Source organism: Bolinopsis microptera, chromosome 11, assembly GCF_026151205.1.
Source record: "Bolinopsis microptera isolate Bmic1 chromosome 11, MBARI_Bmic_1.0, whole genome shotgun sequence".
In the NCBI taxonomy this organism is placed as follows: domain Eukaryota; kingdom Metazoa; phylum Ctenophora; class Tentaculata; order Lobata; family Bolinopsidae; genus Bolinopsis; species Bolinopsis microptera.
The window spans coordinates 11,386,698-11,407,429 of NC_087082.1; the positions used below are offsets into that span (position 1 = coordinate 11,386,698).

General features: G+C 37.6%; 3 protein-coding genes and 1 long non-coding RNA gene across 5 annotated transcripts in view; 1 reads left to right on the plus strand and 3 right to left on the minus strand.

Moving 5' to 3' along the window:
• The window catches only part of LOC134822799 (protein ABHD13-like), a 948,842-nt gene that overhangs the window by 599,962 nt on the left and 328,148 nt on the right, over nucleotides 1-20,732 (minus strand). The gene's annotated exons all lie outside the window — the stretch shown is intronic.
• LOC134823436 (uncharacterized) lies at nucleotides 37-1,572 on the minus strand. Its single transcript, XR_010161298.1, has 3 exons — nucleotides 1,469-1,572; nucleotides 1,089-1,201; nucleotides 37-158 (listed from the first exon to the last, which is right to left on the minus strand). It is a non-coding gene; the product is annotated as an uncharacterized LOC134823436 (long non-coding RNA).
• On the minus strand, nucleotides 1,579-3,813 carry LOC134823633 (uncharacterized). Its single transcript, XM_063835169.1, has 8 exons — nucleotides 3,735-3,813; nucleotides 3,429-3,567; nucleotides 3,166-3,308; nucleotides 2,638-2,808; nucleotides 2,336-2,422; nucleotides 2,101-2,201; nucleotides 1,812-1,922; nucleotides 1,579-1,626 (listed from the first exon to the last, which is right to left on the minus strand). The coding sequence occupies exons 1-8, from the start codon at nucleotides 3,811-3,813 to the stop codon at nucleotides 1,579-1,581; spliced, it is 879 nt and encodes a 292-aa protein (XP_063691239.1).
• The window catches only part of LOC134822665 (putative leucine-rich repeat-containing protein DDB_G0290503), a 30,410-nt gene continuing 24,730 nt past the window's right edge, over nucleotides 15,053-20,732 (plus strand). For both annotated transcript variants that reach the window (XM_063833855.1, XM_063833856.1), the window contains exons 1-13: nucleotides 15,053-15,495; nucleotides 15,714-15,833; nucleotides 16,011-16,122; nucleotides 16,723-16,835; nucleotides 17,613-17,693; nucleotides 17,876-18,054; nucleotides 18,202-18,307; nucleotides 18,730-18,837; nucleotides 19,031-19,151; nucleotides 19,338-19,470; nucleotides 19,629-19,722; nucleotides 20,277-20,387; nucleotides 20,631-20,729. In XM_063833855.1, the coding sequence (XP_063689925.1) occupies nucleotides 15,433-15,495; nucleotides 15,714-15,833; nucleotides 16,011-16,122; nucleotides 16,723-16,835; nucleotides 17,613-17,693; nucleotides 17,876-18,054; nucleotides 18,202-18,307; nucleotides 18,730-18,837; nucleotides 19,031-19,151; nucleotides 19,338-19,470; nucleotides 19,629-19,722; nucleotides 20,277-20,387; nucleotides 20,631-20,729 (1,440 nt within the window). In that variant the 5' untranslated portion in view covers nucleotides 15,053-15,432. The remainder of the gene's footprint in view (nucleotides 15,496-15,713; nucleotides 15,834-16,010; nucleotides 16,123-16,722; nucleotides 16,836-17,612; nucleotides 17,694-17,875; nucleotides 18,055-18,201; nucleotides 18,308-18,729; nucleotides 18,838-19,030; nucleotides 19,152-19,337; nucleotides 19,471-19,628; nucleotides 19,723-20,276; nucleotides 20,388-20,630; nucleotides 20,730-20,732) is intronic.

Genomic DNA, 20,732 nt, shown 5'->3' on the forward strand with positions numbered 1-20,732 from the left:
AGACACTGCAGACTTTTACAACTGCATGGATGAAAATTGCAGTGTGGGAATCCAAAAAGCTAAGAGATTTAAAAGTAAATCTTTTCACTTTGGGGTCGGAGAGAGGTTGAGAGTTGGAATCAGTGTCGATGAAGTCGAAGGTCGAGTCCTTAATACAACTGAGGTGAATTATATATCTTTAAAATCCCAGCAATATTATAGTTGTATTTGTTGAGACTTGAGTTACACTTACAGTAAAACCCCGATTTACCGCGCCCCAATTTACTGCATCCCCGATTTACCGCGGCCATTTCATTTCCCCAAAATAGGGCTTACCATGCATAATGTAAAAGTAAAACTAACAAAATGTAACACCAATTTACCGTGGACCCCGATTTATCGCGGATGCATCCCTTCCCCAAACTCCGCGGTAAATCGGGGTTTTACTATATAATAAATATTTGATAATGATATGATGATTGATGATACTTCCTATTCCTTGCAGGTGATATTTTGAAACTAATATCTGATATTAGTTTAACACTCTATAGAGCGATTTTGACGAATTAGTTTGAATAGTGCATTAAATGAAATACATATTTACAGGAATGACTCTTGTGTATAAATTAAATACTCCAAACTTTGAGGAGGATTTAAGATATGGACTCTTGTGTGAAGGTGAGAATATTCTTTCTGAAACGGATCAGCTTTCAGCGTTGACAAATTAAAACCAGGAATCACTGTTGGTGTCAAAACAAATTTGGTTCACCTCCCCATCAGTATCTATTATATCGGTCATTCGAGCGGAGACCATGGCCTATCATGCGCCTATCGGGCGCCTATTGGACGCCTATCGGGCGCCTATCGGACGCCTATCGGGCCTATTATATCTACTAGCAAGACTCAGGAGACTAAAATAATTATTACCTGTTTAATTCGCGTTTTTGACACCACTTGGGGGTCCAAAATTTGGGCACTAAAACTCTTATTCCTTGGTAAATTTTTTATTTTTTCATGCTGATTTGAAGGCCATTAAAGCGGTTGAACTAGTCAAAAAGTTTAAGTTTATATTTATAGACTTAAGATAATAGTATAATTGATAAACTTACCCTTCTTTGACTAGGTCGTACGACAAATTTCCCTCTTCCTCGGATTCACTGTTTCTGGCTTGCACGTTCAACACCCCTAGAGAAAGATCTGGGTCCAGCGAATCTAGTGTTACCTGGTAATATACATTATTTCATAACAAGTTATTTACGTGATTGATAAATATAATATCCTTTATCAAACCATTGGTCACAGTCATAGTAGTACAGTTGCTTTCGTGCTTAATGATCAAAATTGAATTACATACCCAACACCTTCAGTGAAATTCTATTTGATGGCATATCCTAAGCTAAATAATAATCTTTTAACATATGAATAATTATCGATATATCATCCAACGCGGGGCTAAGAATTTATTAAAAGCTAAAGTTTAGTGCAAGACCTGCATGTAAATGTCTTCATTTAGATACAATTCAAAGGGGAAGTTTTCTACTTTTTCCGCAAAAGTTTCATCCTTATAGAGGTCTAGGACAAACCGAAGTGAGCCATCATTCACAACGGTAGTTCCTTTAACCTGATAAGATGCATACTCCGTCGCTCCTGCAGGAGGGTGGAATTGTTTACAATTGAGGTACGTATCTTTAGTCTCTATACGAGGTTTCTCGATATACGTGCTGGTCAGTTCGTGCAAGAAATGTTAACTGTCACATCGCATTAATTGGGGATATGAGTACATATCGAGCTGTATATCTACCTTAATAAAGAGAATAAAGAATATTCGGAACTGTGAAAATCTTAATAATCTGACCTGTTCTACTATAAGAACACTCAAATGCTATTTTGAATTCTCTAGTAATACCATTAGTGGGATCAATTGTCTTTGTAATGCCAGTCATCTGAAAATTAAATGAATAATAAAACCACAAATTGCTAAGGAATTATTTAAAGAAACATGCTTGAACTTTACTTAAAGTCCGATCAAACTATTTTTGTAACACCCGTCTTTTAACCCAATGAAATTATTACATATGAAAATAATTACCAACAAACATGAAAGTAAAATATGTATCTGACCTGGTTTTTATATATGACGTGGGTGCTATTAAAAGAGGTTTTTGTTCCGCATTTCTCTAAATCCGTTTTTATCTCTTGAACTTCTCCCGTAAATTCACAATCTGCAACGAAGTGTCGATAACGAGAGTTATAGTGTAATAATTCTCTCAGATATACAGGAATATATTTAAACATTTAAATAGCGCATTGTACGGAAAATTAATAATTTTTATTTACAAATTAACAAATAAAATACCTTTTTCGTTAAGTCGAATAGTATCAAAACTGCTCTTCTCTGCAAGGGTCAACTTCATTTCTTTTTCGTCACATGTCACTGTGGCCACTAGACACAACAAATTTTAAATATCAAATAATAACAGGCAGAAGGTACAAATTAATTTCTAATGACGATATCAAATTAATAGTTGTTATGATTACAGTTTTATGATTACAGTTTTAGGAGATCCTAATAACACTTCCGATCCTATTTACAACTTTTGCTTTTACTGAGCAATCAATCTATCTTTAAAAGTCATGATATGTTTGGTAGAAATTTACCTGGTACACAAGTTGGAGTTGTGGAAAGCTCGCCGTTCGTACAGGTGATTGTTGACGATCCAGATATCACGAACCCGTTGTCGCATAACACGTTGAATGTGGCGCCCGAGTAAATTTCCGAATCCGGGGTTACCGTGCCTTTTTCAATGATGGGCGTGCTACAATCAGGTGCTGGAAAGAAATCATCAGAATTCTTATCAAAAGTGAGCAATACTGTGTAATTACTTACTGATGTTTTGCAAATGAATTCTAATTAATATTCTAATTGGGAGATTGAAAAGAACGAAAGCTTTATTTTCATTGTCACTAAATTCGAAACTCGAAGTTTACAGCTTTAAAATAATTAATACTGTAATAATAACATCGCATGGATTATTTGTAATACAAAGTAGGCCAATGATTAACTTAAGAATTGATATATTATTATAGTGTTCCATAATCGTATTCTTTAAAAATAAAAGCTTCTGTGTAAATTTCAGCAGACTTTAGAAAATACCATAATAATAAGCCAGTGATATAGACTCCTACCTCTCCCAATGATAACTAGTGCATATACTTGAGTATCCCCGTGACGACTCCCATCAAATTTAACAGTGTCTCCTATCATGCAATCAGAAGCAGCATTGTCCGGGACTGTTCCATCCTCAGAGTACACTGACACGGGAAAATACCTGCAGTAACCACCACTGCAGGTACACGCGTCCCTCGAGCATGTGTGTGTTTGAAGAGTACTTTTGATCCAATGACGTACTTCCTCTACACAATATAGCCTGTCTAACTGCGCTATAAACCAGCTGTCAGATCCCTGGGAGTAAGCTACAGTATTTGTATTCCTGTCTATAGCATTACTTGCCACATGACTTGAGCTAGCTTTAGTCATTGACACGGAAACAGGTTTTATCTCACCATCTACCTCTCCTATAATTTTACCTGAAATAATGACAACGATAAATTGTCGTGTTTCACTAATTAGCACCCGCAGTTTAATTAGAGTCATATGGGACTCCAACTCAATTTGTGTACATATTATGTATTCTGTGTTAATTCTGATAAGGTAGTGATATAAAAGTAAATATTACAATTTTGTACATTGTAACCTTGGATGGGTAACCACAATAGCGTCGTAAAGAGGATTATCTTTATCTTCATGATCATATGGTCGCTAGACATGAGCATATTCGGTTCTTTTGCGATAGTCAAAACGCGACAACTAGCGCTGGATGGCGACAACTAGCGCTATCCAGCGCTAGTTGTCGCCATCCAGCGCTAGTTGTCGCTATCCAGCGCTGGATAACGCTGGTCAGCGCAAAATATATATGTTCGATAATTGTCGCTATCCAGCGCTAGTTGTCGCCATCCAGCGCTAGTTGTCGCCATCCAGCGCTAGTTGTCGCTATCCAGCGCTAGTTGTCGCTGGCTATGCGACACTGTCGCACGCGATAGTTTGCGATGGCCAGCGCAACTGGCCATCGCAGAAAACAGTTCGATAACTAGCGCTGGATAGCGACAACTAGCGCTGGATAGCGACAACTAGCGCTGGCCAGCGCTGGCCAGCGCTAAGCGATAGCCAGCGCTGGCCAGCGCTGGCCATCGATATCCAGCGCAAAATTTTTGCGCTATTACTCGTCAGCTAGCGCTGGCCAGCGCTAACCAGCGCTAGCCAGCGCTAACCAGCGCTAGCCAGCGCTAGCCAGCGCTAACCAGCGCTAGCCAGCGCTAACCAGCGCTAGCCAGCGCTAGCTGACGAGTAATTTCAGTAATATCGCAACTATATTGCGCTGGCCTGCGCTGGCTGACGAGTAATACTAATATCGAGCGTGCTAAATCACTCTACAGTCGATCTTCGAGATTGTTCTAAAAGGGCCCACGATGGTTGTAACCAACTTGAAACTTCAATCGATGTATTTTCGGACGCTAATTCCGAATCAACCCCCATGGGCCCATGACATAGCTATAGGGTTAAAATGCTCTCCTGACGAGATATTGGCGAAAAACTGTACATGTATCGATCACGTGATATGACCGTATAAGGAAGTTAGTCTAATTTCTCGTTTCTGTTAGGGTTTCAGCATATGTTTTTGTTAAGGATTGGGTTAGGGTTAAATTAGAGGGTTAGGGTTTCGAAAAGTCGTTCAGAACCAGCTAGAGTCAGAGAATGGGTTAAAAAGTCACGTGACAGTCGAGTGTAAAGTGATTAATGATAATCATCATCCGAGTAATATATGATTTTGATACATTGCGCTGGCTAACGCTGGCTAGCGCTGGCTAGCGCTGGCTAGCGCTGGATAGCGACAACTAGCGCTGGCTAGCGCTGGATAGCGACAACTAGCGCTGGCTAGCGCTGGCTAGCGCTGGATAGCGACAACTAGCGCTGGCTAGCGCTGGCCAGCGCTGGCCAGCGCTAGCTGACGAGTAATAGCGCAAAAATTTTGCGCTGGATATCGATGGCCAGCGCTGGCCAGCGCTGGCCAGCGCTAGTTGTCGCTATCCAGCGCTAGTTGTCGCTATCCAGCGCTAGTTATCGAACTGTTTTCTGCGATGGCCAGTTGCGCTGGCCATCGCAAACTATCGCGTGCGACAGTGTCGCATAGCCAGCGACAACTAGCGCTGGATAGCGACAACTAGCGCTGGATGGCGACAACTAGCGCTGGATGGCGACAACTAGCGCTGGATAGCGACAATTATCGAACATATATATTTTGCGCTGGCCAGCGTTATCCAGCGCTGGATAGCGACAACTAGCGCTGGATGGCGACAACTAGCGCTGGATAGCGCTAGTTGTCGCCATCCAGCGCTAGTTGTCGCGTTTTGACTATCGCAAAAGAACCCATTTGGTTGAAAAAAAGGTACTCATATTAGAAAGAGTTGGGGTATTTGTTGAAGACGACATAAAGAATGTACGGATTAAATTAACTTTGAGCACTAAGCAACAAATCTTGGGTAGCGGATATGAATTATAGTTATACCCATCTAAGACCTATAATAGGTAGGTAAATATGAAGGTCACAAAGTTGAAGGGGAAAGTTGGTAAATAAATGAGAGCTGTGCAATTTAGTGGAGTTAAGACTATTATAAGGCTTGCCACATCAAGTGCCGTGTCTTTTATTTGTCACGTGTGATATTTATTTGGAAAAAGTTTCAATATATCGTCTCATTATTGAGAATAAGGGCATAGCCAGCACGTCACATCATCAAATAGCTGACCCAAATTGTCAAGTAGCATGCGCGAGACTTACTTTAGATAAACAATAATTATGACTCAAAATTATGTCGAACTGGTTTACTGTTGTTATAGTTAGTAAAGGGCGCATATTTAGACCTCATGTTGTAACATTGAAGGAATGTTGTTGAAGCGTCTGTACTATCGCAGACTTGTGTCTAACTTAAATTTCTGTTTAATTAATATCAATACTAGAGAACGCAGCTAGCATCATCACGTGTTAATATTATTATGACCCTTGAAGTTGAAGCAAACCTTACTGGATTATTGACTAACTATGATTTAACTTAACCTCTTTACCTTTAAACCTATTACACGACAATGAGTTGTTGTTTAATTAAAGTGACAAACTGCAAACTTAAATTTGATCAATATTATATTCAATCATACAATCTGATAATATTTTATAACATAGGGACCATAGAATTCACCTATTAAATATGTGCACAATAAATGATTAGCAATTATTTGGACAATTCTTGAGATTGAAATGTTAAATGGCTAAATGTTATATATTATTTTATAGAATTCATGAACATTTGAATGTAACCTTAAATTAGTTGCTGCTCACAATTTAGGCTGCTCAGTTTTTCCAATCCTCAGTTTGAATAAATATGTTACTGTTAGTTTTCTGCAATGGTACTACTCCAAGGTGTTTTATATCTGATTCCATTTTATTTAAATTCAACTGTCAAACAAATCGAAGGAAAATAGTTGGAGGACATTGGTAAAATAGTCGGAGGATATTGGTAAAATAGTTTGAGGACATTGGTAAAATAGTTTGAGGATATTGGTATACTAGATATGTATAAATATGATACTAGGCTTTCTTTGCTATTTTAGCAGTACTGGTGTTGTCAACTCTGCTCTTATTCGTTCATTTATATTGCTAATTGAGCCTTAATGACTGATAGTAATATGACCATTTGTCCGACGACGTCGCCCATATTTAGGTCCTGCTCATCATTAAGACAATATGCTTATAATATATACCAGTCAGAGTTGGTCGGTCCAAATTAGGGTCTACAGGGTGTCCGTAACTATTAGTATTTAGTATCTATACTAGTCTTGACAATCTTTTTGTAAACAAGAGTCCCATCGAAACCCCTTATTTTAAAACAACGTATACTTCTAGAGGCCGTGTAAAATCTCAGATTTGTTACTCAAGTTTTGGGTAACTGAATATTGCGGTTTTTAGGGTGTTTTACCGAATTTCGTATAACAGAGCTGCTAAGTTTTTACACGAAATTTTATGAGGAATACATCGGTCGTGCTAGCCAGCACTGTGATAATCCTCTGGCCTTCATGTATAAATATGTATAATCGTCATAGCTTGCGCTTTTAAAAATACCCATGAGCTGAATAAGTTATTATTTCTTCTGTCGCCGATATTATGTTATTTCATAGATAATCTACAGCCGGGAGAAAAGCACTACTTATCCCGGCCTTAACGGTGATCTCAGCCGGGACCGGGACAAAATGCCAAATCCCGGCCGGTATCCCGGTCGAGCTCTGCCTGTGGCCGTCATGTATAATCGTCATAGCATTTAGAGAAGAACACTACTTTTCAATTAATAAATGATACAGAACGATAACTTGTAACCCCTAAATGTTGCCAGATCGTTACATTACTGAGCCAAGTGTCACAAGGCCATAATTAAAACTGGGATCCGCCCCTCAAAAACATCACCGCTTCACAGACCCTCCACGCAGTGTGGGGTGGGTGGCTCGAACGGGAGGTGCATGGGTGTTTCTAACCTATGCAAAGGAAGGAACTAGCCATCTCTACAACAAAGGAAATGCTATAATAGCCTCTACAGCTAATCGTAGAACCGGAGCATAACCACTCTTCCCAAAGGCAAATAACACCTTCCGCAGGAAACTAACACGCTCACAGGTTCCCACGTCTCGTGTAACCCCAGGATTTGGTTTTGGATCGGACACTCAAAACAACGATAGAGGAGCGGTCTACACGCTCACAGGCTACCACGTCTTATTCATTCATTTATTATACTTCATAAAAATTCTCTCGAAATTGACTTTATAGTTGTTTCTAATAGAGGGGAGTGATATCTGCCAGCCCCGGCCGCTTTTGGTCCGGGTGATCTCTTCTAAATGGTACCTAGAACATATCCTGAAAGTTTGAGGGTGATTGCTCAAAAAATGTAGGAGAAGATAGATTTTTAGACTCGATTTTCAGGACGCGTGATTCAAAGTCGCTCACGCAATACAATTACGCATAAGCGCTGACCTTTGACCAGCGATATTTCGGCTAGGAACAATATTTTTCCATGGGACCAAAAGCAGCTGATAGATATCACTCCCCTCGATCAGAAACAACTATAAAATCAATTTCGAAAGAAATTTGATGAAGACCCCCCGGGCCCCTTTATGGCCCTCGTAAAATTTATTCCTCTACTAGAATAAAATAAGAAAATTTGATGAGAAGAAATCGTGCTTCTCTGCTTAAATTCGTAGATTAAACTGAACTTCGTGTTATAATAGTCACGTGGAAAATCAAGGAAAGAGTCTCAATCATGCGATAAATTCAATGTGTAACGACAGTCAACAGATTATTTCAGCTCTTTTAAAGGCTCTACGTTAATCAAATTTAACTCAGATTAGTGTTAAAGTGTTTGCGCTTTTAAATTGTTCAGTTTTTACTTTTGTGAAATTGCCGTGAATTTAATTGTGGAACACTAATTATACTAAATAATATAAATCGTATACAAAGGCTAACATTAAGGAAGTCATTTCTGTACTGACTGCTCACATATAAATGAAACTGAAAGAATGAATTGTAGGACGGATCACGGACGTGTCTACCAAAACCATCAGTGTAGAAAATGCAAATTGAGTCTGTTGAAAAGAAATAAACTACGGCATAAATGTATAATATCAATAAGCAGCAATGAATCCCGCAAAGTTCTGAACCTTTCTTTGAAGAAAAGTAGACAAAAGAGTCAAGTGTAGGGTACTATCACAAAACTTAGTTTTGAGAAATAGATACGCAAGTAGGCCTCTATACTCCTGTTTTTTCTTTCTGAAAGAAAAAACAAAAACAGGAAATGTCTTTTGAAAGAATGATAAAGATTACAATCGGCTAAAAATTCGGCCGTAAATTTTTTTATCGGTGCAAAATTTGAAAGGTTAAAAGTTTAGACGTTTGAGAATTTAAGATGCCTCGGAAATCAGAATCGGTCGCATGAACTGGTTAATAAATTAAAGCACTGTAAATAAGGGAGTTTTTTGGAATTGACACAAATATGGAGGTGAAGTACTGAAGTTAGTTCGAAGTAATAAATCTTGGGTAGTGGGTATAAATAGTTTTAACTTATCTAGGTGGGTAAATATGAACGTCACAAAGTTCGAAAGTGGAAAGTTAAGAAATAAATGATAACTTTGCAATTTATAAACTGTAGTCTTAATTTTTATCAACGTAACACATCGAGTAGAAGTGCCGCACGGGCTAAATTTACTAAGAAAAACTTTCAATCCAACATCAATTAGCTAGTTGGCATTGTGCCTATTTGCCCCCGCATCAAATAGCTGACTCCGGACTCGAGTTTAGACACGAGGTGTACTCGATAATTTCTTTGTTCAATGAAACGTAAACAGTTACTCAGAAACATCGACTCTGTGGTCCGCACCCTAAGTTATGAGACTCTAAGTCTAGGGTGTGGGACTGTAGGGCGCTGTCCTGAAAAATGGAACTCCTGCACGTGGAGATGTGCAAATGTCCACAAGTCCTGCTTCAAGAAGCCGCCCTATAAGAGTCTCACGCCCTAGAGTCCCGGACCCGTCAAAATTAAATTTACGTCAACTGGCAAGTATGCTTAATCACTCTACGCTCAATCTTCGAGATTTTTCTAAAAGGGGCCCCGACAGTTGAAAGCAACTTTTACTTAGATCGATGTATTTTCGGACGCTGATTCCGAATCACCCCCTTGACAATGTGTCAAGTTGACATAGGGTTAAAATGCTCCCCTGGCAAGATATTGGCGAAAAACTGTCTCGACCAATCAGTGACCAAAAAAACTTGTTGTAAATTACTTATATCTTTATATGCTTTAAATAATCCCCCTCCAGGTTCTATAGCACAGGCACGTGACTTGTGTTGTTGTGCTCACGTGAGTGAACGCGTGTCACGTGACTTACAAATGATCTATCATATTCCCGGACTTATCCATTGTAACGGATAATAGACGCTTCAAACTCATATTCTAGTCAAGTTTTTATCCAGGCGTGAGAACCGAGGTTCAAGGTAAATTCCTGATCGCTTAAATTTGAAACTAGTTTACTCTCGTAAGGTAGGGATTTATAAACATGTCCTCCATTAACTGCCCGTCCGAGGTGTGCTGCCAAAAAGTGACGGTTACGGCTAAGGAAGTCATATCTTGTGCTGATTGAGAACATTTTCATGATTTTTAGTGACCACAAGACGGACGCGATCAGTGTAAAATTAAGACAAAACTATTCGAGAATCAAGAGGCAGAAATATAACATAAAAAGCAGTCAATCCAGCTACTAAAATGAAATTTTTAAAACTTTTGCGTGTATGTTGGCCAAAAGAGTCGGACAAATAATTTTTATTCGAGCCCCCCAATTTTTGTCCTGATTAATCAAAACGCAAATTTGATGGAAAGGACGCTTCTTGTAGGTGTCAATTTTTTTCAAGAAAAGAAATGAGTTTGATCGAGATGAAAATAATGATCGGCTAAAAATTAGGTTGAAAAAAAAAGGCATTATATTAGAAAAAGTTGGGGTATTTATTGAAGACAAAATAAAGAATGTACGGATTAAATTAACTTTGAACAGTTTATTGCAACAAATCTTGGGTAGTGGGTATAAATTATAGTTAAACAGTTATACCCATCTAGGACCTATACTAGGTAGGTAAATATGAAGGTCACAAAGATGAAGGGGAAAGTTGGTTAATTTAGTGGAGTTAAGACTGTAAGGCTTGCCACATCAAGTGCCGTGTCCTTTATTTGTCACGGGTGATATTTATTTGGAAAAAGTTTCAATAGATCGTCCTATTATTGAGAATAAGGGCATAGCCAGCACGTCACAGCATCTAATATCTGACCCGAATTGTCAAGTATGCACGAGACTTACTTTATTTAAATAAACGATAATTATGACTCAAACTTATGTCGAACTGGTCTACTATTGTTATAGTTAGTAAAGGGCGCATATTTAGACCTCATGTTGTAACAATGGAGGAATGTTTTTAAAGCATCAGCTGTACTATCGCAGACTTGTGTCTAACTTAAATTTCTATTTAATTAATATCAATACTAGAGAACGCAGCTAGCATCATCACGTGTTAATATTATTATAACCCTTGAAGTTGAAGCAAACCTTACTGGATTATTGACTAACTATGATTTAACTTAACTTAACTGATTTGATGCTCTGAACTGTAATAAACCTAAAGAACCTCATTACCTTTAAACCTATTACACGACAATGAGTTGTTGTTGAATTAAAGTGACAAACTGCAAACCTAAATTTGGTCAATATTATATTTAATCACACAATCTGATAACATTCTATAACATAGAGACCATAGAATTCACCTATTAAATATGTGCACTATAAATGATTAGCAATCATTTGGACAATTCTTGAGATTGAAACTGGCTAAATGTTATATATTATTTTATAGAATACATGAACATTTGAATGTAACCTTAAATTAACTGCTGCGAAACTTATTAGGGCTGCTGAGTTTTTCCAATCCTTAGTTTGAATAAATATGTAAGTTTTCTGCAATGGTACTACTCTAAGGTTTTTTATATCTGATTCCATTTTATTTAAATTCAACTGTCAAACAAATCGAATGAAAATAGTTGGATGATAATGGTATACTTGAAAGGTATAAATATGATACTAGGCTTTCTTTGCTATTTTAGCAGTACTGGTGTTGTTAACTCTACTCTTATTCATTCATTTATATTGCTATTTAATTGAGCCTTAATGACTAATAGTAACGTGACCTTTTGTCCGACGACTTTGCCCATATTTAGGGCCTGCTAAATACCAGTCAGAGTTGGTCGGTCCAAATTAGGGTCGACAGGGTATCCTAAATCCTTAACTATTAGAAAATCTATTTGTTAACAAAAGTCCCAAAGCATCAAAACCCCCTATTTTAAAACAACGTCTACTTCTAGAGGCCGTGTAAAATCTCAAATTTGTTACTCAAGTTTTAGGGAAACTGAATATTGCGATTTTTAGGGTGTTTTACCGAATTTCGTATAACAGAGCTGCTAAGTTTTTACACGGAATTTTTTTTGCTAGCCAGCTCTGTGATCATCCTGTGGCTTTCATGTATAATCGTCATAGCTTTTAGAGAAGAGCACTACTTTTTCAATTAATAAATGATACAGAACGTAAATCCTAAATGTTTCCAGATCGTTACATTACTGAGCCTAGTGTCACAAGGCCATGAATAAAACTGGGATCCGCCCCTCAAAAACCTCACCGAACCTCCACGCGGTGTGGGGTGGGTGGCTCGAACGGGAGGTGCATGGGTGTTTCTAACCTATGCAAAGGAAGGGACTAGCCATCTCTACAACAAAGGAAATGCTATAATAGCCTCTACAGCTAATATTAGAACCGGAGCATAACCACTCTTCCCACAGGCAAATAACACCTCCCGCAGGAAACAAACACGCTCACAGGTTCCCACGTCTTGTGTAACCCCAGGATTTGGTTTTGGATCGGACACTGAAAACAACAATAGAGGAGCGGTCTACACGCTCACAGGCTACCACGTCTTATTCATTCATTCATTATACTTCATAAGAATTCTCTCGAAAATGACTTTATAGTTGTTTCTAATAGAGGGGAGTGATATCTACCAGCTGCTTTTGGTCTGAGCGATCTTTTCTAAATGGTACCTAGAAAATATCCTGAAAGTTTGAGAGTGATTGCTCAAAAAATGTAGGAGACGATAGATTTTTAGACTCGATTTTCAGGACGCGTGATTGAAAGTCGCTCACGCATTACATTTACACATAAGCGCTGACCTTTGACCAGCGATATTTCCGCCAGGAACAATATTTTTCCATGGGACCAAAAGCAGCTGATAGATATCACTCCCCTCTATCAGAAACAACTATAAAATCAATTTCGAACGAATTTTGATGAAGACCTCTCGGGCCCCTTAATGGTCCTCGTAAATTTCATTCCTCTAGAATAAAATAAGAAAATTTGATGATGCTTAAATTCGTAGATTAAACTGAAATTCGTGTTATAATAGTCACGTGGACAATCGAGGAAAGAGTTATAATCATGCGATAAATTCAATGTGTAACGACAGTCAACAGATTATTTCAGCTCTTTTAAAGGCTCTACGTTAACCAAATTTAACACAGATTAGTGTTAAAGTGTTTGCGCTTTTAAATTGTTCAGTTTTTACTTTTGTGAAGTTGCCGTGAACTTAATTGTGGAACACTAATTATACTAAATAATATAAATCGTATACAAAGGCTAACATTAAGGAAGTCATTTCTGTACTGACTGCTCACATATAAATGAATCTGAAAGAATGAATTGTAGGACGGATCACGGACGTGTCTACCAAAACCATCAATGTAGAAAATACAGAATGGGTCTGTCGAAAAGAAATAAACTACGGCATAAATCATAATATTAATAAGCAGCAATGAATCCCGCAAAGTTCTGAACCTTTCTTTGAAGAAAAGTAGACAAAAGAGTCAAGTGTAGGGTACTATCACAAACCTTAGTTTTGAGAAATAGATACGCAAGTTGGCCTTCTGCTCCTGTTTTTTCTTTATAAAAGGAAAAACAAAATCAGGAAATGTCTTTTGAAAGAATGATAAAATTTACAATCGGCTAAAATTCGGCCATAAAATTGTTTATCGGTGCAAAATTTGAAAGGTTAAAAGTTTAGACGTTTGAGAATATGTGATGCCTCGGAAATCAGGATCAGGATCGGTCGCATGAACTGGTTACTAAATTAAAGCACTGTAAATAAGGGATTATTTCGGAATTGTCATAAAGAATGTGGAGGTGAAGTAAGTTCGAAGTAATATATCTTGGATAGTGGGTATAAATACTTTTGACTTATCAAGGTGTGTAAATATGAACGTCACAAAGTTCGAAAGGGGAAAGTTAAGAAATAAATGACAAATGTGCAATTTATAAGTAGACTTAAATTTTATCAACGTAACACATCGAGTAGAAGTGCCGCACGGGCTAAATTCACTAAGAAAAACTTTCGATTCAACATCAATTAGCCAGTTGGCATTGTGCCTATTTGCCCCCGCATCAAATAGCTGACTCGAGTTTAGACATGAGGTGTACTCGATAATTTCTTTGTTCAATGGAAGGTAAACAGTTACTCAGAAACATCGACTCTGTGGTCCGCACCCTAAGTTATGAGACTCTAAGTCTAGGGTGTGGGACTGTAGGGCACTGTCCTGAAAGGTAGAACTTCTGCACGTGGAGATGTGAAAATGTCCACAAGTCTTGTTTCAAGAAGCTGCCCTAGAGTCTCACGCCCTAGACTCCAGAGTCCTGAACCCGTCAAAATTACGTTAAACTGGCGAGTGTGCTTAATCACTCTACACTCAATCTTCGAGATTTTTCTAAAAGGGGCCCCGACAGTTGAATTATTTTAGAATAGTAATTTTTTCTTTTTAAGTTTTTAGGATGTACCAACGATTCAAAATTAAAATGATGTGTTAAATTCATGCCACAGCTTCACTTCTCCAAATATATTTTTGAATTGTGAGCAGAGTGTTCACAGGAGCATTTTTAACCAACATTTTAGAAGTTTTTCAACTGTCATAAGTTGATTTAGTGGTATTTAACTAGTGTCAGTGATAAGATTTCGCTGATTCGAGTATAATAATATTGTATGGCTTATAAACATACAGTTTGTTATATTCCATATTTATACAACATATAATCGTCTATTGTATGATGATACTTTTACTTCAGATTGCTATAGATTGTTACTGTGTTTCATTCAATAAACACAGTTTATTACAAGATTTATGAACATTATAGTCCTTGCGGGGATGTGGCATAAAATAACCAATTGGTGCCCCCCACAAAAATGTTCTTATGCCCTAAAAAAGGTTGGGTTTTTAGCCCTCCCTGGTAGAATTTCACATCCCCAAATATATTTTGCAGCAACCACGGTTAAAATATCTGCATTTTGGGGAAAAAGGCCCCCTCCTCCACTGCATCATAATCAGAGGGACCATTTGTTATGCCACTGGTTGTGGGCTGGTTGGCGTGCTGGTAGGGGAGCTACTGCAGGTTTACTCTCGGATTATATTCTACTAGACCCTAAACCAGCTGAAATCCTGATGGACTTCAACTGACTTTTTAAGCCGGAGGGCTGATTCCAAAATCTGACTAACTAAGGATGACCAAAATGGTTAACACTTAGTTCCCCCGGAGTGATTCTCCCCACAATACATTTCACTGCAACTTTTTGTACATTACTATATTCCCATTAACAAGCTGGGTTTTACTGTGATTTCATAACATTCTCCTTATCTATAGGTTGTGACTCAAAGGTTGTCAAATGTCTCATGATGTTACCTGCACTTGAACATCGGCCGAATCCTCAAAGCAATCGGATTGATCAGCTGAAGGTTAATTTTTATTTTGTAGCAATAAAATAGATTTATATTGCTTCGTTTTCACCAAGTTAAAACTAAATCTTGGTGAGCTACTTTACTGCAATTAACAAAAAATAGATGATCATAGCTTCCCGACACAGCTAAATCTTCACTGGTCTAGATACCATCATTCTCTCTTCATGTAATCTATTTTATATTTTATCATTAATTTCTGAAAGACAATATTTTAGGATCAGCTTGATTTTGCGTCCAGAGATATACAAGAAGAACGACGTGAACGTCTACGTATGCGCGAACAACTCAGTATTCAGAATGAGATAATCAATAAACTGTACACACGTTTAAATCAGGTTAGGTTAATGGAGTAGCTGTGAAGAAGAGTGTGTAAAATTGAGGATTTTAACTAATTGTTGTTTGTAATGTTGTTTATATCTGCTGATCTTTTCACCCTGAACTGCTACTAGCCTTTAATTACTCCCACATTTCTAGAGTCTCTTTTTTAGCAACAAAAACATGCTTTCACCTAGCTTGAAGAAGAGCAGGCCGACTCCAGTAAAGTTGTTAACAGTATCCTACAGAGTTCTCTTTTGCAACAACAAATTGAAACAAGAAAACAAACAAAGTTAGAGAAAATTGCTGGCAAGTTGTTACTTTTCATGCTGATTTTGTGTTTTTTTGTTAAGCAATGTTTGTTATCTGTATAATGTATATTTTGATTTGTAATAACGTTGAATAATAATAATGAAAAATTATTATTGATTCTATTCTGACTAGTTGTTACCAGCTACCAGCAAATTTGCCGCAACTATGATCTGTTACTGCACCTCTGCTCTGCAGCTCTACATAAAACAGTACATAATGTATACATCGTGTGTGTTACCATGGTAACAACTCTGTAGTCCTCATGTTACGTGTGATTAGTTGCTAGTAATGTGTACTGGTGTAGACTAATCGTTATTGTAATTCATGATGGGGATCAGTCGCACTACAGTACGCTACCTGGGCTGTAGTGCGACACAAACTCAAGTGCGAAAGAGGGGGTTCTTGTCGAACTTCAGGTTTCGCACTACAGTACGTGTCGCACTACAGTACGTGTCGCACTACAGTACGTGTCGCACTACAGTACATGTCGCACTACAGTACGTGTCGCACTACAGTACGTGTCGCACTACAGTACGTGTCGCACTACAGTACCTTTACCCTCTTATTTCTTTATAGTGTAATGCTTTTCCGTTTCAGATGTTGACAAAATCAAAGATAAGTTCAAACAGCTCAGTACCTCAACAAGGGAAGAAACAGAACAAATTAAGAAACTTTCAAATGATACCCACAGTACCTTGTTGAATGTACAGGTCTGTTAAATATATCTTATTAAATTTCACAATATATATTTCATGCAATGTTTATCTTGAGCGTTTAATTTTATTTGTCTTTGTTCAATTTTACATCTACGCATGAATGAATGAATTAGGATTAAAACGTCTGTTTTTGTGTCGTCATCTATAAGTCTGTGCAGAGTTTTAAGGTAGCATATATTGTGATAGTGCCGACTTTCAGCATTTATAAGCTGTTATTTTGCTAAAGTATTTTATAACCGAGTGTAGTTGTGAATCTTTAGTCCACAGCCACCACATGTAAATAGTAAATATCCCTGTCAGCTGTATTATTCCCCACCTGTTAAAATAACCGTTACTATAGTTACTGAAATCCTGTTCACTGCTGTATTCCGTTATTGGTGCACATTGAAGTACGGGCATCTTTAGTCTGTGCTCACACGTATTACAGCTGCTCTGCTATAATAATGGACTGTGATTACAGCTGGTCGCGAATATAAAAAAGAGAGAGTTTTGATATTGCAGCTGATAAAAACAAATATTACTGAGAAAAAAGTTGGCAAAAATAGTATAGTCAACCTCAGGACAACATGGTAAACAAATGGTGCGGCCAATCCTTGGCCGCACCATTTGTTTACCATGTTGCTAGGCCTCAAGGCCTGTCTATAAATCTGTCTGAATGTTCAGTTATTGATAAACATTATAATTTTTCAAACGGTGTTGATTGCATCTGATCAGGTTATTGACTGATACCTGTTGAATATCAGTAGTTCAATAAAACATCTCACCTCTCAGGAGTACCTATCAGCTCTGCATCAAACGGAGCAGAACAACGGTACTCGAGTCACTACACTGGAAACCAACACAAACGCTGCCGTTAGTTACTTTTTCAGATATTTGGAGATTTAATTTTGTAACGTCCCCGTGCAAATATCTTACATTTATCTGAAATACTTCTCATACTTTATAAAGTATATATTTATAAATATACTTCTCTAGATTTTATACTTTATGCAACTAAAAGACTTCTCTATCTTCTTAAACCATAAAAAAAACAGATGGAATGCATTAAATCACTGCAAAGTGCCACAACACGGCTACAAAACAAGATCTCCAGTGTAGAGTCAGTGACCAGTGAACGAGACCAAGAAGTTGCTGGATCTTTACAAGATATCGCTAATTGTGCGACTGAGGCTAAGACAGACCGGGCCCAGCTTTACGACCTTATTAATAACAGGTGAATTTTGTCCTTTCGACCTTTCTGTTGTTTTATTTCAATAAATCAATATTAAAACCAACAGATTATTCTAAGAGTGGCAACATTATGAATAAGTTGTGGATATTTCTGTAAAGCAGAAGTTATATAACTTTGTCAATATTTCAGCTCATTAAAATTGAGTCAAATGAAACAAGGTTTGGATGGAAAGATACAGAAAAGTCGGCAGGAAATCGAGCTTGGAAGAGAACAGAAAGACAGAGAAATAACGCAGGTTTTTTATTGATAGTACTGAATTGTCGTTGATTAGTTTGTATAAAATAAACAAAAACCAAAAAATGAACTGCCAACTATCATTAAAGTGATATAAGACTCCTATTCAATCATTGTTCATTTCGTTTTTCTTTCATTATGAAATCACAACATCGAAATATGTTCTTATTTCTTAATTTATACGATAAATAGTTTTTCGATCTTTTAAACAAAGTATAGTTATACCATCCATTTACAGTAAAACCCCGATTTACCGCGGCCATCTCTTTCCCCCCAAATAAGGCTTAACAATTAACATGCATAATGTAAAAAAACAAAACACCGATTTACCGCGAACCCCAATTTACCGCGGATGTTTCCTTTCCCCAAACTCTGCAGTAAATCGGGTTTCACTGTACTAACTTACATTTCCTTTCCTCCCAGTCCCTGGAAGAGTTAACGCAGTGCTACCGGAATGTAGATACTAAAATAGCTGACGAGATTGCCCTCTCATTCCACGACACAAAGATACTAATAACAGCCCTACAGTCGGTGGGTTAACATTTGTTGATTTTTCCGTCGAATTTTGATAGTTTGCATTGCGCATTGAAAGTTCCGCAAAAACTAAAAGGTCAGTAAAAATATGCATGCAAGATAACGAGTCAACTGAATAAACTCTGCGTGTGATAGATTAATTTCAAGCATTCGAATCGTGCTTCAAAACTCATATCTATCGAACCGTCAGAGTATTGTAAAAGAGAAGAGTTCTCGACTGGATTGGGAGCAGAAGTTACGACGTGACACTGCCAACGTTCTCAACAACTTGCGCCAAAACTTGCGCGACCAAATGGGCCAATATATTTCAGGTTTAGATTTATTTGCCTTCACGAGTGCGTACAGTTCTATACTTTATATACACTGTATACGCTTCAAGTTCAGTTTAATAAGGGTATAAGTGCTAGAGTAAGCCTTGATGTCATCATAATTAATTAAATCTGTCCGGCCTACTTGATGGTTTAATGAAAATTCGAACTAAACTGGAGCTATTTTAGTATATGAAGAGAATAAAGAAAAAGTTGACGCGAGTATAAAACAACTGTACAAGAGTATTAAACTGATCGAACAGTCGGGAGATGCAACAAAACACGGCATTGAGCACATTTTACAGGCTGAAATAAAAACCAGGTCAGTCCTTAAACTGTAGCATTAGGTGATAGGTTTACGAAGTTAAGAAATAACATCTCGTTGTGAGATTGTGAAAGAATTGACTATCATCGTAGCTATTGATTATTTTGTAAAAGAATAGCATTTCAGCTCATAGATATTCATCTTTCAATCCTTAGAGTCAGTAAGTTCAAGGAGCTGGAGGAACACTTGAACACAGTACGTTCAGCTTTAGGAGCTTTGGATGACAGAAGGGAAGAAGACGCTAAACGAGTAAGTTTTCGGTCAGGTCTAAAGATTAAGTTTCAGAGGAAAGAAAATGTTACTATAAAAATGCAATGGCAAGAATTTTTCGACACATTTTGAGCCTGCTGGTAAAGTTTTGAAATGTCGATGTTTTGGAAAATTTTCTATAGGTTTTAAACATCTTTACAATTGATTAGAACTGATAAAAACACGATAAAACAGTTTCCAGGCTATTTTGGTGAAATCAGAAATTCAGAAAATATTTCCATTTTTAGGAATCATTATATTGGCGAAAATTGGCGCGAAATTTGAATTGCATTTTAATGATAAAACACTTTATTGTTGGTCATTTCTGTAACATCTTGTCCCCGCGCGCGAGCCGCGCATCAATCGTCGCCATGTGCTTGACATGTGCAGGTTTCGTTTCGATTGCTTGTTCTTGATTCTGGAAGATTTTCAAAATTTCAAAAAACTATCGAAGATGTAGTTGCATAAATAAAAAGGCTTTTAGTTTGCCCCAAACTTGAGAGTAAACTCTAATACAGATTACAGCCTCCCGCCTCATAAAATTATTTCTGCAGGTAAAAGACGAAATGTTGTCGAAGATTGAGGAATTCGACCGCTCTGCCCGCGAGGAAATTAAGTCACTGTCAGACACTGTCGGTGGGCTTCAAGATTCTGCCTCTTCGCAGGTTAGAATTCTAGAAGACAAGAATTATAGACATCGGAATTTCCAATTTGGAAATTTGAAAGTCTTGCAACGTTACCCCACTGTTCGAAGGCAGCATAAATATTCCCTACTCTCTGAATGTAAAATGATCCACCTTCAGGCGGCGTATATATACTCCAACTCACAAAAACTGTTATCGATCATCGTTTTGTAATCGAATTGATAAAAAGCTCCTTTAACCTAATACAACCAAAACTGCTCACAGATTGTAAAAGTAGAGGAAGAGATGAATGTTAGAATAACTAATATGGAGGTCAGCTTCTCTGAACAACTCGCAAAAGAGATTCAGGAGACACAAGAACAGGTT

Bases quoted from the DNA above. Each gene is read 5' to 3' on its own strand.
- LOC134823633 (XM_063835169.1), bottom strand. From the start codon at position 3,813: ATGCTCATGTCTAGCGACCATATGATCATGAAGATAAAGATAATCCTC. The intron at 3,309-3,428 runs GTTTATAGCGCA...TGGTTACTGCAG, and splicing joins TCCCAGGGATCTGACAGCTG to GTATTTTCCCGTGTCAGTGT. The intron at 2,202-2,335 runs GTATTTTATTTG...ACTTCGTTGCAG, and splicing joins TATTCGACTTAACGAAAAAG to ATTGTGAATTTACGGGAGAA.